This window comes from Symphodus melops (genome assembly GCF_947650265.1).
Source record: "Symphodus melops genome assembly, chromosome: 21".
In the NCBI taxonomy this organism is placed as follows: domain Eukaryota; kingdom Metazoa; phylum Chordata; class Actinopteri; order Labriformes; family Labridae; genus Symphodus; species Symphodus melops.
Window position 1 is genome coordinate 14,983,309 of NC_136711.1, and position 17,173 is coordinate 15,000,481.

General features: G+C 44.1%; 1 protein-coding gene across 9 annotated transcripts in view; it reads right to left on the minus strand.

Annotated features, from left to right (window-relative positions):
* LOC306817436 (C-terminal-binding protein 2) overlaps nucleotides 1–17,173 on the minus strand; it is a 101,117-nt gene that overhangs the window by 43,912 nt on the left and 40,032 nt on the right. For 6 of the 9 annotated variants that reach the window (XM_079334297.1, XM_079334301.1, XM_079334302.1 and 3 more), the window contains exon 2: nucleotides 14,474–14,684. In XM_079334297.1, coding sequence (XP_079190423.1) covers nucleotides 14,474–14,543 — 70 coding nt within the window. In that variant the 5' untranslated portion in view covers nucleotides 14,544–14,684. Of the gene's footprint in view, nucleotides 1–3,835; nucleotides 5,809–14,473; nucleotides 14,685–17,173 lie in introns of those variants that run through there. The other 3 variants (XM_079334303.1, XM_079334294.1, XM_079334296.1) reach the window with 3 other exon arrangements.

The window sequence follows — 17,173 nt, forward strand, 5'->3', positions numbered from 1 at the left end:
TTCAAAGTAAGGAAAAAGACAAACAGTCACAAAAGCTGAGTGATTAACCTGTTTACAGGCTGCAGTTACAGCTTACCTCCAGAGGGGCCGCCAAAGAAAAAAGCCCAAAGATCTTAAAGATTGCTGTTTTAGCACACGTTGAAAGTCATCATAATTATTAGTGAAATAAGCAAGGACTGATTTCTGAATTCTATGACCCGCTGACAGTCTTTAACTGCAGATACATTGAACTTTCGATAATTAGGGTTTATGTGTTGCCTTCACTTTGGTGTTCAGCAAATCAAGCTCATGTACAGTTTGCCTTTGTACTGATTTAAGTCGGGATCTGGACTCTTTCCCCATATTAAAAAAAATAAATAAATTGAAGTTGAGTTGTCTGTAAGCTTAGTAACTTTGTCTTATCACTCTCATACTTTCTGTCTGCACTATATCTGCACTGTAAATAGTGCTAGTCAAAGGAAGAAAGAGACAGATAGAGGAAACTTCAGGTCACGTCCTCATGTCCTGCTGTCACATCCAGCCAGCCTGTGATGAAGACAAACACTTCCTGCTGCTGAGAGAGGGACATCTGTGACAGAGTGGTGGGGGGTGCAGCAGTATTGTGCATTGTGTGTTGTACAAAAACCCATGTCCAAATATCACAAGACACAAAAAGTTTCAAGCTCTTCATTTGATGCAAATGAGGATTATGCAATTTTAAAAAAATCATAGTGGTTGCAATGACAAAAATAACCACTGATAGATATAGAGACAAATAAACACAGTGTCCTGAGGTGAAAGTTTAAGGTCTCACTAACACAAAGGGAATGTTTTCTTAAAGAAAGCTTGTGAAGACAAGCAGACGTGCACCCTGAAATCAATGTCAGACACCTGAACAAAGCTGTTTAGCCAAGGACAGCTGAGAGCACATTGGGCATGCTTCCTCGTGGATGTCCTTCCAAATACAGGCAGGGAAATTAAAATCCCATTCAGGCCCCCGTGGGAGCAATGCACTTGAAGGTTACATAACTGTCAGCCGCAACACTGATGGCTTCCTGTCAGAAAGAGGGGGGTAAAGGGTCTGCCAGGAATGAGTGGATACAATCAGGGAAAGCAGACTTATACAGGTGAACAACTCAACTGACATTTTCAATATGGCTACAGGGGAGCTGTTGCCAAGTTCTTGACACTCTCCTTCTTTCCTGTAAGCCCTGCCCCCAACACTTCATCTCCTAATTCTGCAGCCGAGAAAAGCACAGCTGAAGATGTTCCCTGGATTATCTCCACAAGGAAGCCACATGCTTTGTGGACAACATGCAAGCGTCCACCTTGGTCAATCAAATCTGCACGCACACAAGCAGGGAATCTAACCAATCACACCTCTAGCTAGTGGGGTTGGCTATTCGGCCTCACGTGACACTGAAGCTAGGTTTACCGACCTGTGCTGCTCTGTGTGATGCCACTGACGGACAACTCCATGGCCAATGCGAGTGCTGCACGGCGCTCTCCCTACTTTGAGTGGAAGACGACTGTTGCAACTAAGCTCGACTCGACCATTTAATGCCATTATTAACACTACTTACGGCTTTAGCCAACCAAGACGGCGCCCAGCAGAGAGTACTCCGCGTACAGGGCCCTCCCACATGCACCTTCAAAATAAATATTCAAGGAGTCACTGATTCACCGCTGCTCACATCATTCCTCTTAAAAAATTTACTTGGAGAATAAATACGATTTTAACTACATGGAAATGCGTCAGTCAGAGGCTGTGTGGAAATGTGCACTTTGATTAAGATAATAAGAGAAGGCTCGCTTTTATGTTGGAAGAACAACCGATTTATTCAGTAGGTGCACAAGGAATGATATGTCAACGTTTCATCAACACACATGTTTGAACATAAAAAAGCAAGCATGTAATAGGAGCAGCTCTTCACTGATGTACTCGAGCCTTTGCACATGAATAACAAGCAATCTCTCGAGATGTTTAGAGAGAGCGAGAGGAAGAGAGAGCGAAAGAGACTCAGAGTAATGTTTTCATTAAGTGCTCCACAACATCTTATTTTTTTTCACTCAATTTCCTTCAGCTCAAAACTGAAAATGGCTGCGCAAAAAAAGGGGGTAACAAGTGCACAAAATAAATGTGCAACACTGCATGCTTCCTTCTTTCCCTTTCCTCAAATGTGTAGATTATCTTTCTCTGATTACCAACGAAACCTAGGTTGCCTAGCAACACACAATTAAGAAGTATGCTTTCCGAGGGCCATTATCAGATGAAGTTACTGAAGCAACAAATGTCAGCTACATGCAAATGAGTTTGTTGTGCTAAAAGTGTACACCCCCCCCCCCCCCCTTCCCACATGCTCCTTCCCCTCCCCTGGATCCTGCACCTTGCTTCAAATTTCCTTGACAACACATAGAGGCAAGCCACTTCGCAACAGTCATTACTTTATAACAAGTGCAGCAGCCCACGGACCCATTAGAGAGGCAGACAAGACAGGGCTATACAGCTTAGAGCAAGTTTAAAAGATTTAATTCTTCTCCTAAGCTCATCAGCTCTCATCAACAGCAAAATATATCAACTTATTACGGGTAGAACCAAGGCATTCGTGTATTTAAATAAACAGAGGATGTCTTGCTTAAGAGTTACATCACAAGGCACACTGAACAAAAACATAATCTACCACACAATTTACATTAGCCTCATAATAAAAAACAAGTTAGGGTTAAACCTGGTTAAAATGTTGACATTCTGTCATAAGCAAACCAACAAAACTGAAGAAACATCTTGCATAATTGCGCACAGAATCAATTTGTAAATCTTCATTTCTTCAAGGTGAATGGTAACAAAAGTTTCAATCAATAATTTCACTTTTTTTTCTTTTCTTTTTAAAAGGTACTCTCTAGGTTTTCTTTTTTAAGAAGTGGCAAGGGAAAGATATCATATAACTTTCTGGTTTCACAAGAGTGAACGACAATAAAACCAAATAAATAAACAACATTGAAGCAATAAGCAACCTAAACTTCATAGTGACAACAGGGTGTCTATAAAAAGCAGCTATCTATTATTGTCTACACCAACAAACATCCAATTAGTGTAATTGGATTTGACACAGTTAAGCCCCTGATTAAGAGAGAGTGTAAAATAGAATGACAGCCACTGAATCAAGTCTATAACTTGTAGTTACTAAAGACGAGCTGGACATTTATTATATTTTGAGACTTGCAAACTTTTTCTTGTAAAAAACAAAAGCTTTAGAAGTATAGTGAAATAATACTTAGTTACTCCCCAGTATGTTTAAGCACGGTCTGGGCAAGAAAAAAAAAAAAAAAGAAAATCGAATGCACTGTGAAATTCCCATGAAAGACGCACAAAAAAAATCTTAGAAAGCGAAGTAAAGCTGAAGAACAAATACAAAGGCACACTGTTGCTCTCCAGTAAAAGAAAGAGGTTGACCTCAATAACTACTAGTTTTCCTTTCAGAAAGAAATATTTCAAAATGTTTCATCTCAGTGATGAGACAGGATCCCCTCTGGCAAATGACACAACTATGTTGAAATTCATGTATAAACAGTTGCATAATTAAAAGAAAGAAAACCCCTCAGAGCTAAGCTGCTTAACTTGTCAGATGCATCTTACATGCTTTTCCTGCATTCAAAAGGGCTGTCAGAAGGCATTTTGTAGAATGGCAAAACTCTTTTAATATACATACATTTCATATACAGAATTAAATCTTAATATTCATCTATCTTAAACCAATCCAAATCAGGGAAAATTATACTAATGGCCTTGAAAAAAACAAGTCAGCCACAGGGAGAACAGGAAAGAGGTTTTGAAGAAATTAAGGTTTGACATTACTTGTGTCAGGTGTGGTGGTCATGGTTGAGACTATGACAGGTGGACCAGTGCGACGTCCCACCATCTTGTTGTTGTTAAGATTTTGCACTTGGAGAGTCGAGGCTGAAGTTGCAGGAACGATGTTACTCTCAGGGGCAGCACTGATCCCCTTACGGAGAAGTTGGGGGCTGTGAAGGGGGCTTGATGCTGCTACTGGTGATGCTGGAGCAAGGTTGGGTGCCCTCTTCATCAGCTCCATGGGTGAATAGGAGCCAGAGAAGGTTTTGGGTGCAGCTCCAGGGGTTCCTGGAGCTGGCGGAGGTTGTTGTCCAAGAGCAGACATAGCCAGACCAGAGTGGGCATTGTAAAAGGAGATGGGTCTTCCCTGAGTCATAGCACTGCTATATCCTCCAGGACTGACTGGGAAAGCTCCTGTTCCCATTGGCCGTGCTCCTGGGTAAGTGGTGGTCTCCAAAAGGTGTTGAGAGGGTGCACTGCTTGGTCTTCTGCCAAGAAACTCTCCCATCCTTGGGGACACGGTCTGGATGGTGGTGGGAGGTTGCTGCATCAGCCCAGGATCCATTGTCAAACTCTGGGGCTGCATATAGAGGTCATTGCGGTGGCTAAAGCTGTTGGATCGGGCACGTGTGGCTGGCATACCTGTCTTGCAACCAAGCACAACACGAGAAAGAATACGGGCCTGGGCCAGGTTAGGGGCTACAGAGCGGACATCATGGTCCTCCATCATTCCAAGGGTTGACATTGAATCGAAGCCATGTTGTAGCAAGAGAGTGATAGTACTTTCAGCCATACCTTCAGCTCGCAGGGAAGCCAAGAAAGCAGGGTCCACCATCCTTTTTGGATCTGCAGCACTGGGATGATGAGGATGCATACTGGTGGGCATTCCAGCTGTGGCAGCAATCATGGCTGAGCTGGGGTCATAGTTTGGGTCGTAAGGTAGCCTCTGGGAGGCTATTGCTCCATAAGCTCGAGAGGGAAATCCGTCCATTACCTGAGAAGCTGGATCCACCACTGAACTGGTGGCAGCTGGCTTGCGGCTGTCCAGAGACGAGCTGTTGATATTGTTATAAGCCTGGAGAGACGAGGGCTCAGCAGTGTAAATAGGCAAAGGGGGTTGAACCCCGTAGACTGCAGGAGACGGAGATCTGCCACCAATACGCTGGACGTCTGGGATCATCTTAGTTGCCAGAGTTTCCCTGTACAAACGGCTCAGCTCATGAACGGGAGGGGGAGGAGGAGGCGGGGGAGGAGGAGGTGGAGGTGGAGGGGGAGGAGGTGCGGGGGTAGGTGTAGAAGCAGAAGCCAGCATGGAAGGTGTGGCTCTCGCTTGTCCTTGATCCCAGGTAGGCCTCATCCCCCCAGCGCTTGGCCCATAATGCGAGGCTGATCTGCTGAGCAGGTGTTGATTATCCCTATAAAACCCAGAATCTTCAGGTGGCAGGCCCGATAAGATAGCGTCTAGCAGGTAGTAATCCTGAGGCTGTGCAGAGGCCCTTCCTGCCATCAGTTGCCTGAGGTAGAGGCTGCTGCTCAGGTCAGGAGCAGAGTTTTTCGTCAGTAGATTCGGCACATGCCGGTCCTGCTGGATCTGGCTGTACAGGGATCCTGGCTCCTGTTTCCCACCAAAATTAAGGTGATGCTGATACCACTCTCCGCAGTCTCCTCCTGGCACAGAATTCCTACACCCTGCAATGATGCCACAGTAGTGACAGCGGCCTGGAGCCCTGTTGTTCAGGCCTTCTGTCCATTCAGGACCATGCTGGCCCAGAGAGCCTCCAAAATGCGACTGCTCACTTGAGTTAGGCATCAGTGAAGACAATAAAGCAGCCAGCTATGAAGGCGGAAAATAGAGCTGGGTATGGTATTGTGTATCAACTCTCCTGTTACACTCACCTCTGAACAAATGGGAGGAGTGGAGAAAAGGTGAGGCATGAGGTACCCTTCTACCTGATCTGCAGCTGTAGTCCCTCACCCCCCTCCCTCCCTCCCTCCCTCTCAAGTCTGTGCTATCATGTAGCTCCCTGCTGGTGGCCTATCTAAATAATTCAGCCCTGGAAACATTAGAAATCCATGATGAGAGAAACACATCATGACAAACACACAAAAAAAGCACACCACCACAAATTCAGATAGAGAAAAAAAACACACCTTTAGGGCGAGGCTCTACTCCTTTCTACAGCAGGGATCATGCTTGTGCTGGCCATCATGCCTACATTCCAAAGCGCTCGGGTTGAGAAATTGGGGTAAAAACACAGGCCGGACAATACCAACAGAATGGAGGAGGGGACGGGACGGAGTAATCCAATGGGATTGATGCACGCCATTGGCAGGGACGGTCCTCTCCGTTTGCCACGGGGGGATTAGCGTCAAACTAAAACCTCTTTAAATCCACTGCCCCCTGTGACATCACTTGAACCAGAGAGTGCACACTGCGGAGGCCAGTGGATGCGTTCACAGACTTTAAAGCTACAGTGTTTACAATTCCCAGTGCTTACTACTAACCCTACAAATGCCTGCAGACAGCATTCCTCTGAGCAAGAATGGATCCTCCTGGGGGGATTGGGTTAAGGTGGGGGCCATTATGCTTGTCGAGTGAGTCCCGTGAGACAAGAGGGGAAAGGGGGCAGTTGCAAAGGCTGCTCACACAAGTACTAATAAGAGTCAGATTTAATCTGGTGGCTACCAGAAGGAGGCCAGGAGATGCTCTATTTGTATCATGGAGAACTCACAGCCTCCTCTACTGGGCAACAACAGATTCACATATGTAAAGGTACAAATACAAGAACACACACTCTAAGAACCCTTAGAGAAGTAAATATGGACTGTGTATTGCCTTTGAAAGAAATCATGAAACAAATGCCAGTGCTGTAGTTTTTTTTAAAACCTTTATATGATGTTAGGACTATTTGGAAAACAGTAAATACATGGCTATAACAATTTTTCCCAAGCACAAGATGATTCCAAAATATATTTTTGTTATGCCAACTTAAGAAACAAAGATATTCCAGAAACTACCATATGAGAAAACACCTAAACAAATGGCTATATTTTCTATAAAATTACAGTCATGATCTTGTGTTTTTATTGTTCATGATATGAATTAGGAAAAAAAAGTACTACTTTCAAACAGTCATATAATACACCGATATAAACAGTCCATGTGTTGCTTGCCTCAGGAAATTTCAATTCATTAAATGACCTCGCATGAACAAGTTGAGTCTTATTTCCCTTCGCAAAGCTTCTACTTTTCTTCACTCACACACCAGATGTACAATAGGCCAGATGTGGCTTATCTGAGATGTTGGCATCTCAGAGATAACTGTTGGTGTTTACTTGCCGTGACAAGAGCAATGTCAACAAAAAAAAGCAGCGACGGGAGGAGAAGAAAAGGCAGCTTTGATAAGTGTGCGATGGGAAAAAAGCTGATAACGCGTGGGCTGCCTGCTTTGACTTCACCTCTGAGACAGACAATGTTGGATAGGACAAGACAGGAGAGGAAGGGGGTATGATTGGACTGCACCGGACTGTGACAGCTAGATGGCTACAGGCCTGTTTGTTCTCTGTGAGTTATTTCTGTTTGAGTTAGGAAACAGGGGTTTAAATGAAGAGTTTATGCAGCAAGTCGGCAGGGATATTATTCGTGTGCTCTTGAAGCTGAGACACAGAGACAGACAGCGTGACTGAGATGGTCTAAATTGATTACTGTTTAGGAGTAACAAAAGACCGCTGCAGAAGTGTGTCTCTTTATGATGTCGCCACAACCTGTCAAGTCACAGAGGGAAATGCAATAACAAGCTTGTTTTCATTTCGGAGCTTAAGTGATGCAATTATGATATAATATCAAAAAACAGAAATCAGATTGTTTCATAATGGAACACACTCATTTGAGAACATTAAGTAGGTCAAAACTAAAATAAATCAGAACAGTTTCATTTTCTCTATGGCCCCTGGCAGTCCAGGATGATGCACATCTGAGGGATGGTTTTTTTCATTAGGAGCTAAAGCATACCTAGCAATTTCCTTGCAGTGATTTCTCAGCGCTGTCCTCCCAGGTCTGAGTCTCCCTGCGCTTTTCTGTCAGCTGTAAAACACACCATTAATCACTGTGTTGTATCTCTCTGCGGCGATCGTCGACAATAACTTCTTTTAATAAGCCCCTTCCAGGCCCACGTGTCACTCAGATTCCCGCTTCCTGACAAAATATTAATAACAATAATAAACATCTCAAGTACGGCCCGGGCTTGTGGAGCTAAAACTGAAACAGGGATCTGGCATATCATATCTCTAGCAATGCAAATTGCTGCATTTCCCACTATTCATAAACAGGAGAAGCTGGGGTACCATATTCATCCTGTCTACATTCTCTGATATGCCTCCCAGGAGAGCTGCTCTATAATTAAGTGAGCATGCTATATTACACTCATCAAGCAACAGGGACCCAGTACTTGGTAGCATGAATAATACAACACAAAGAAAAGAAACCCCAAACTTACACAGCGGATATTTGGTCAACTGCATCAGAATTTATGCCAAAGACTCGCTTTGCTAGCTCCCAGCCAATCACACGGCTCTGTAAAAGACCTCTAGGTACAATGTGTTCAACAGACGTCCAGCAACAGTCATGCCTTTGGAGCAATCTGGCCATCTTTCTAGGGCACAGGACGCTAACGGCGGGACTTGGCAGGCTGTGCAGGCAGAGATAGCTGCAGAATGATTTAGATAGCTGCAACGCTACAACTGCTGATCCATTAAACTTTCATAGGGACTTCATAAATTAAAAGCATGACTGGAAGAACTTGAAAATTCTACTCAATTACTGTGATTGTACAGTATATTAAAGTTTTAACGAGCCTCTGGGCCTTTCCTCGCTCGAGCACAAGTACAAGGAGGAGGAGGGGGCTGAGGAAAGGAAAAACACATGGTACCAATTCTGGGCCGATGGCTTTGGGAAAGGGTTCACATCTGTTGTGTTATCAAGATGCTGTCCTCCGCCTCTTAACCACCTCGCATCTCTGCACGTTATGATACAGCATGTCGCACGTTCGCACGGGTGGGAGGAAACGTGGGGGCAGAGCGCGAGCCGCAACAGCAAACCTTATAACCAGCAAGCGGAGACCTCTGGTAGACTCTGTGAAGCGACTGATGAGGGGGTTTTAGTCTTCCATTTTAGCAGGTTGATTTGTTCCCCCGTTTGCCTTGTGTGCAGCCCCACGCTCTGCCTGCCTATCATTATCAAGCCAGCGGCCCATACTGCATCACAGATGGGGCAGACAGAAGGGAGAGACGACAGCCCGCGTGCTTTTTGGAGAGACGAGGAGTGTGCAGCTGAGTGAGAGAAGAAGGAGGGAAGGACAGAGAGAGAGAGAGAGAGAGAGAGAGAGAGAGAGAGAGAGGCAGAGTAGGAAGGAAAGAACTGAAAATGTAATTTGCTTTCACGTCACTGATATGAAAACGATATGAAGTGTAGTTAAATGATAGGACAGTTTTACAATATGTTTTACAGAGAAGCGGTTAGAAGCAGAGATGTAGAGGAGGGTAATTGTATGACATAGTGAAAATAATACATGGCATTTACGTCCATCTCCAGAGTTCTTCATGCAAGGTTCATAAATGTCAGTATGTCCTATTGCGTTTCATATACATCATAAAAGGAGTCGGGCTGGGTGGTCCGGGCAGAATGAATGACCTGGGTCCTTGTTGAAAGCTGACTGGCTACCCCGAATGCCAAGCCAAAACCCTTAACTTTGACTGGCTAATTTGTCTCGTCAGAGGGCGGGATTTATGTTCAAATAAACCATTTGGGCTGCGGCATACTTCCTTCCTTTAGAACTTGAAATTGTGGCTGTACTCCTTCAAGGAGGCGGGGCATGACAGAAACAGTTTGAGTTGAGAACCACTTACTGTTGGTATCATGAGCATCTTTTAAGTCGTGAATAAAGTTATCTCAGATTAAAACATTTGGTGTCACTTATCCTTGTGGCAATATTGGAATGCAGTCCGTTCAAAAAAAAAAAGGTGAAATTTGATGCATTGCCTTATTTTAACATGAGTACATTTGTTTTTTATTAGGTTTATTTGAATCAGGGACAATGCACCAAAACAACATTTGTCTCTAAAGAGAGAAGATGCTTCACATCAGTGACGCTAACTTAGCTCATTTCCATCTGTCGTCCCTTTACTGCTACAGAACTCAAAGTCGAGAACATGTACAACAATGTAGAAATGAGACGGCGCTATTTCAAAAAAAATCTGAGTCACCTGACTACTTTCCCCAGACATCATGTTATTCCTTAAGTTCTTCCCATCTGTGTTCTTTCATTCCTATTTATTCTCTGCAGCAGCATGTTCAGATTCACAGACAATCAAAATGAGATTATGTCGTTTATCCCACAATGCTTTAGCGCCAGTTTAAAGTGTACGCGACATAAATAAAAAAAGCACATCTATTATTAGCAATTATAATCATTAAAATGAACAATTGGCTACTGAGCGACTTCTGTGTTGGCTTAGCGACTGTTACAGATAAATGAGATTCCTAATTATGCAGTTATAATGTGCGTTCATGTAACACTACTTTAATAAATGCAGATGTTGATTAAAATATTATCCGACGAGATTAGCATGGCTCAAATCAAACCCAGAGGGGAAACAGTATGCAGTCTGCGAGAAAAAAAACACAACAATCTTAGCAACAAGGGTGGGGGAGGGGGGAGGGGGGTGAGGGGGGAGGGGGGGAGTCCTGCCTCTGAGCAACTCGGCCCGGTCGCTGCAGAATGATTAACACTGGTTGAGCTCAAATTAAGCTTAGAACATGAAAGGACCTGAGGCTGAAATAGAGGATCACTCATCATCTTTGCAGATGACAGAAAGGAATCTCTTCACCCCTGAGAGAGAGAGAGAGACACACACACACTACAAGAGCAGAGTGAGAGAGCAGAGAGAACGCTCCCCTCTATTCTTCATAACGGTGAATTAAATCGGATGCTTCCCAGCAGCTGCTTTGATTGAGCTAACTAGCGGCTTTTGATAGAAACAGTCGCAACCAGCTCCCCGCCACCTTATTTGCAGACAGGCCAGATTATGCTAAACACATATCAAGGACTTAAATGGCTTAATCAGCCTTGTCATCAAACCCACCAGGTTTCCTTAGATACTGCATTTCTGATCCCACAGTTATAAAGGCCCACGGTTAAGCAGCCAGAATGAGCTATTCGGGCAATGTAAGATAGACAAATATTTACACCTAGCGTGGCGTTAGACGCTGTCTTTGAGGAAAAGAGTTTTTTTTTGTGTGTGTGTGTTTGTGTGTGTGTGTCAGGGAAACAATCGAAACAAAGGCGAGGGTTCTGTTGGACAGAGCAGAGAGTGTTGTACCAGCAGACGTTTTTCTTTCTTTCTTTCTTTCTTTTTCTTTTTTTTTTTCTAAAGCCGACGCTCCAGATTTTTCCAGTTGAAAGTGATTGAAGAGAGACAGCACGAATCATGGCTTCATCTGCTCTGTATCCGTTTGCCAACAGCGGGCCCCGGTTGAAGTGTGAACCTGGATTAAGATGAGATGCTCCTGACAGCAGCCAAATAAGCCCTGCGAGGATTTTACCTGCGTTTGTTCATGTGTGTTTTCTCCTCGCTCCGAGACAATCGCCATGGCAGCCTTATCACGACGCTACATGCAATCAGTGGGACAACTTTGCCTGGTCGTTGGCTCGTGAACAAATCACAAATCACAAGCTGTTTTTTTTTTTTTTCTTTACGCCCTCACAATGGCCGCCAGAGGACTGATTCACTGATCCTGTATGATGGCCATCTGGAGAATGTGTGCGTGTGTGTGTGTGTGTGTGTTTGAGAAGGAACGTTTGCAGGTAGGCTCACCACGAGGCGAGCGCTGCATGCATCACAGCAACACCTGTTACCATCTCTGTGTGCGGCTCCTGTGGGCTTTGAGCGCACGGCCAGCAGTGCAGACAAAGTGTTGTTCCCTCAGGAGAGACTAACTACCTCAGCTGTCTGAGTCACACAAACGCAACAGCTGGATGTGAATCGTAGCCCTAATCAGGAAGGATTTCCACCAATGAACGACCCACCTGTGATATGAAATACGACCTCGACTTATTGTTATCATCTAATTGACTTGGTTATGGACTTTCAGTGAACTTGTATTGCTGTGGTGTAATCCTGCCTCATTGATGTAAACAGTACATTTTCATTGTTCATTTCTGTGTTCAGTGTAATATTTGCGTTTACAAGATTACACTATTCCATACCGAAAATGTAATATATGACAACTCAGCCTTTTAAGTGTGACGTTATTAATTGTGTCTTGGCTTGGACCAGTGACTTCCTGAAGTCTCTGTTGGTTGCCTGGCAACTGGTCCTATAGCCAAAACATGGCCATGAGCTTTGGAGATGGTGGCAGACTGATCTCTGGACAAAGCCAAGCTCGTCGCCTCCAAGTCTCCGTGCTAAGCTAAAGGAAGCTAACCAGCTGCCTACGAGAGAGCTGCATATTTACCAAGAAATGACAGTGGTGGGATCTGATTCTGGGAAGAACAGGGAATAATCTGCACTTACATTTACTCCTTAAGTTCTTTTTTTTTAGGTAACTCCTAACAGTCATATATATGATGTTTAGCATGATTTTGCCAACATGTATGTGCCACATCATTATTAGTCGTTCTGCATTTCTGAGACGTTCAGGGATCAAATTAGGCGAGGAGGAAAGTTCAATCTACAATTATCAAACATAATAATACATGTATGGATTGAATATGCTAGACTGGATAAGAGACTATATAAATCCTTGAATGCTCGGCTTTGCAGAGAAGCATCTTTACAATCATGTCTGACAATAAAACAAGACGAAATACTGAAAATTAAACCACATAAAAACAGCGTGCCGGGAGGATATTTGCCCACTAAAAGTGTTTTGACTTTTTTGTTTGTGAGTCAAAAATGTCCTATGTAGATAGTTGTTTTATGTTTTTTGACGTTTTCAAAACTGTTGCCTTCATTATGTTATCTATTCTCCTAATGCATTCTCCACATTTTCCTGACTCAAATCAAATGTGTAAACAAATCTCATTCATACAGCAGAGACATAAATCAGAAACTAGATATGTTTTTCTTAGACTTAACTATGTCCTAGCTACAGGATGTGCAGCATATGTCCTGTATTTCATGTGCACGTTGTTGTGGCGCTTACATCACGCTGCAAAAACAAATACGCTGGCACTGGGGGTAATGGTGCGTCTAGCTTCATTTTCCAGCACTGCAGTCATGTCTGCATCTTCCCCGAGCTGGCTCCAGGAGGGCCTAGCAGCTTAACAAGCCTCTCGGGGACCCAGGCAGCAGAGAAGAGATGATTTTACCTCAGGACACTGTCTGACAGACACACGCAAACATAAACACACACACACACACACACACACACACACACACAGTGGGCAAAGTCAAACAAGTGGGTTTTTAAAGACGCACGGCTTCAGATGCATTTCATACACCCACACAGTGGCTCATATTCCTTGTTGCCTGTGTCGACTGTGGAGCTCTGCGCGCGGCAGGGGGCTCCTATTCTGTCTACAGGCCCTTCAATGCAACGCCACCGCTCTCTTATTCACCACCAAAAAGCCTAATAATCACTGCAGTTCATGGTGTAAAATTGGCTGCTTCCAAACAGCTGTGACAAGAAGGAAACCATTCAATCCCCTGCGGTAATCTAACTCAGATGTTTTTGTGATTCGGCATAACCATAAGTCACACAGCAGACACTCCTACACAAACAAACACAGCTGATACACAGGCCAGAGTGAAGGCATAATCTCATTTACATCCGCCAGAGGACTGTTTGCTGCTGAGGTCAACATTTATACACTGGTTACTGTAGTATTTGACATGTGCTGTGTGCCAGGAGAAAATTATAGCAATCGATGCGTATTGATCACCGATAAGGGCTTCGGGTTGTGCTAATAAAACAGTAGGGATGGTTGGCTGGGCGATGTACAGCTCTATTATGTGTGTGTGGGAGAATGAAGACAATATACTGAGGAACAATTTAGTAAAACAACGCAATATACAGATTTTTTTTTTTCAGGCACTGTAGTGCAATTTGTGGTGTTAGTTAAGGGCTAACATGGGCGAAACTTGGTATTTTTCATCAGTTAGGTTACCTACAAGCGTTATTCTGAACTTTAAATCGACATTTAAATTTCCATTTTTCAACACAGCTTGAAGAAATTCACACACACAAAGACGAGGCAACTAAAAGGCTGCTGCAATAAAAGCTGTGTGTCATGTAGGTGTAAAAATGATCCTTCATCACTCAAACGGTAGCCTAGAACATTCAGCTCACTCCTCATTACATCGTGTATGTTTCGGTTCTCTTTTCACTCCAACTGAATTTGATTTTAGAAAATTAAAAGCAGACATTGAGGGTATTTGAAGCAACAGAAACTGATGGTGAAGATTTTCTCGAAAATGTAGCTTTCAGTATGCAAATCAACACTTCAATGACATCTGTTTCAAATAACTATCTGAGGAGATAGTATTTGATCTGTGTATCTGTGATTGTACATCGAAGATGCAGAGTCTGCGGAGTAAAGTGGGACAGAAAGAGTGATGCAAAAGTTCAGGATAGGCACATACACTTAGCTTTACCTTCGCAGATCCGGTCCAGCCGCTGCCTCTTCACTTTGTGTTTGTCAGTCAGGGACATGGCGTCAAACACAGCACGGCACGGGACGGCACGGCACGGCAAGGCAGGATACCTCTGCTCAGCCACAAACACTGACAAGGTTCAGACTCCTAGTGCACTGTAAGCACTACTCCCCTGGGCATACCGCCTCGGCATATACACCTGCAAGATTGTCATAAAAACAAGAGATACTTTGTTAGGCACAGCACAACACACACACACACACACACACACGTACTGTGCACACATAATTGATGTACAAGCACACAAGAACCAGTGTGACACGGTAAGGCATTAAAGAATCCTTGACTACAAAGTCACTCAGCCTCTTGCTCACAAAGAGCCCAGGAAGCTGCAGGCGATAGATACACAGAGAATCAGTGAATCACACACACCCTCACACACACACACACACACACACACACACACACACACACACACACACACACACACACACACACACACACACACACACACACACACACACACACACACACACACACACACACACACACACACACACACACACACACACACACACACACACACACACACACACACACACACACACACACACAAATACCAGTAGTGACAAAGTGCCCCATTTGCTCTAAAAAGTGACAAAGCCTCCACATCTAAAAGCTCCACTTTTCTCCTATTTGAAGTGTGTTTTCTTTCACTGACTGTAAAAAAATAAATAAAAAAAAAAAAAACCTGATCTGAAGCTCAATCAAACTTGTCACTCTTCACACTCCTTATTGATCGCCTTGACATTGGAGGTATCTGATCTTAGACAAAAGGCAATCTCTCTCTCTCTCTCTCTTTTTTTGTTTTTTGCCTTCTCCTTTTTTCACCCTGAAAGCCATTTGAAGAAAAGCGAGCAAAGAAACACTCATTCACATGACACAAGCTGATCTGAGTAGACGCAGAAGAGGCGGATGGATGTGCGGAGGGAGTCGTCAAAAAGGACGCAGCGATGACGGCGCGTGGATGTGCGTGCACCTGAGGGTTGACAGTCTGTTGTGTAATGACACATTCAGGCCAATAGAGGGTAGTTAAAATCTACTCAGAGGGGATCTCACTTACACCTCTTTACATTATAGTGGCAATACAACCCAATGATTTTACAAATAAAACAAATGTCACATTCAAAGAGAGAGAAAAAATCCTTAATAAATCATTTTGACCAGATTCTCTCTATTTGGGATTGAAGAGGTGACAGAAGTTTAAGTTTGACTTAACAGACATGAAGACAGTATCACTGCACGCATCTCTGTGAGAAAACAAACAGTGCATTCTGTCACTGCAACATCTTGTTCTTGTTGAATTATTGAAACACAAAAGGAATTCGATGTTCCATTGAAAACTCCAGTGCAACGATCGCACGAGTCCAGGATCCGAGCCGGAGGCGCCCTTCTCCTCTCAGGGGAAAAAAAAGTGCTGAGGGCATGAAAACGTCTCTTTTTCTGTCACCAGAAAGCATCAGAGTGAACTCAGAGGACTGGAGGTCTTCTTTGGAGTAAAGGGGGGGGGGGACGATGTAAGAGAGGACAATCCCCCGTCGTTTATCTTCTGAGGCATCACAGAGGTCGATTAGGATGAGACGCTTACTAGTCTTCGGTGTGATTTGTCACAATCGCACACATCTGGGGACCAAACACACTAAACACACCAAACGGACACATACAGAGCAAACAAAAAAAAAACTTCTTTCAGCTCAGATTTAAACACTTGACTCTTGGTTAAAAAGAGAGAGGAAGACACGTCACAGGTACGGAGGCTGCAGCCATCCAAACGGGCGGCTCAGGTTCAAATCCGACCCACGCCTCCTTTCCCGCACCACTCTCTTTCCCCGATTTACCACTCTGTCCACTGTTCTATCTCGACAATAAAGGCACCACCACGTCCATAGGGAAGTAATAAGACTGTAGAACCCTTACAAAATAAAAGCATCAGCCTTGTATTGCACGCACAGCTTAGACATGTATTTCTTTTTATTTATGATTAGCCTCGAGCGGGACGGACGGGGACACACAACAGGCCGGGTGTGGCCCGCAGGCCGTAGTTTGCTTTATAGGGTCATGTCTCCACCAATATCCTGTTTCCCCAGACGTGTCAGTAACTTTGGCAAAAATGTAAATCTCCAGGGAGGGATCTGAGGCAGCTGACACTTCAAATTGTCTCCAAAGGCTCTCTGTCCTCTTCCTCTCGACGGCGACATCGGTGCAATAGACCCGTCTCTGCGTCAGATTAAAAAAAGACAAACTGAGTCCTTAATGACACAGTGAGGATTTCAGTGATGGTCAAAGAAACAGTTTGACATTTTTCAACTGTTTTCCAGGACTGGGATGGTTTTGGTAAAAGGTTTTTAAAAAGCCTTAAAAAGTCGATTTCACGTGTTTACCTTGAACAGAGTTTGCAGAGGTCTGTTTTTCTGCTGTGTTTGGGCCAGTTTTTCGACATGAGGTAACTACACTGAGCGGGACACATCCCCGGGTTTTCTTTCCAACAAAGCAGAACTCCGACTCCGGTCTGTTAACAGGCTGCTGGACGGCCTCACCCTGTTATTTGATTCATTTCACTTCTTCTCCCTGGAACCTCCTCCTCCCTTTTCATCTGTCCATCTTTCTGCAGTGCTGCTGCCTCTGAGG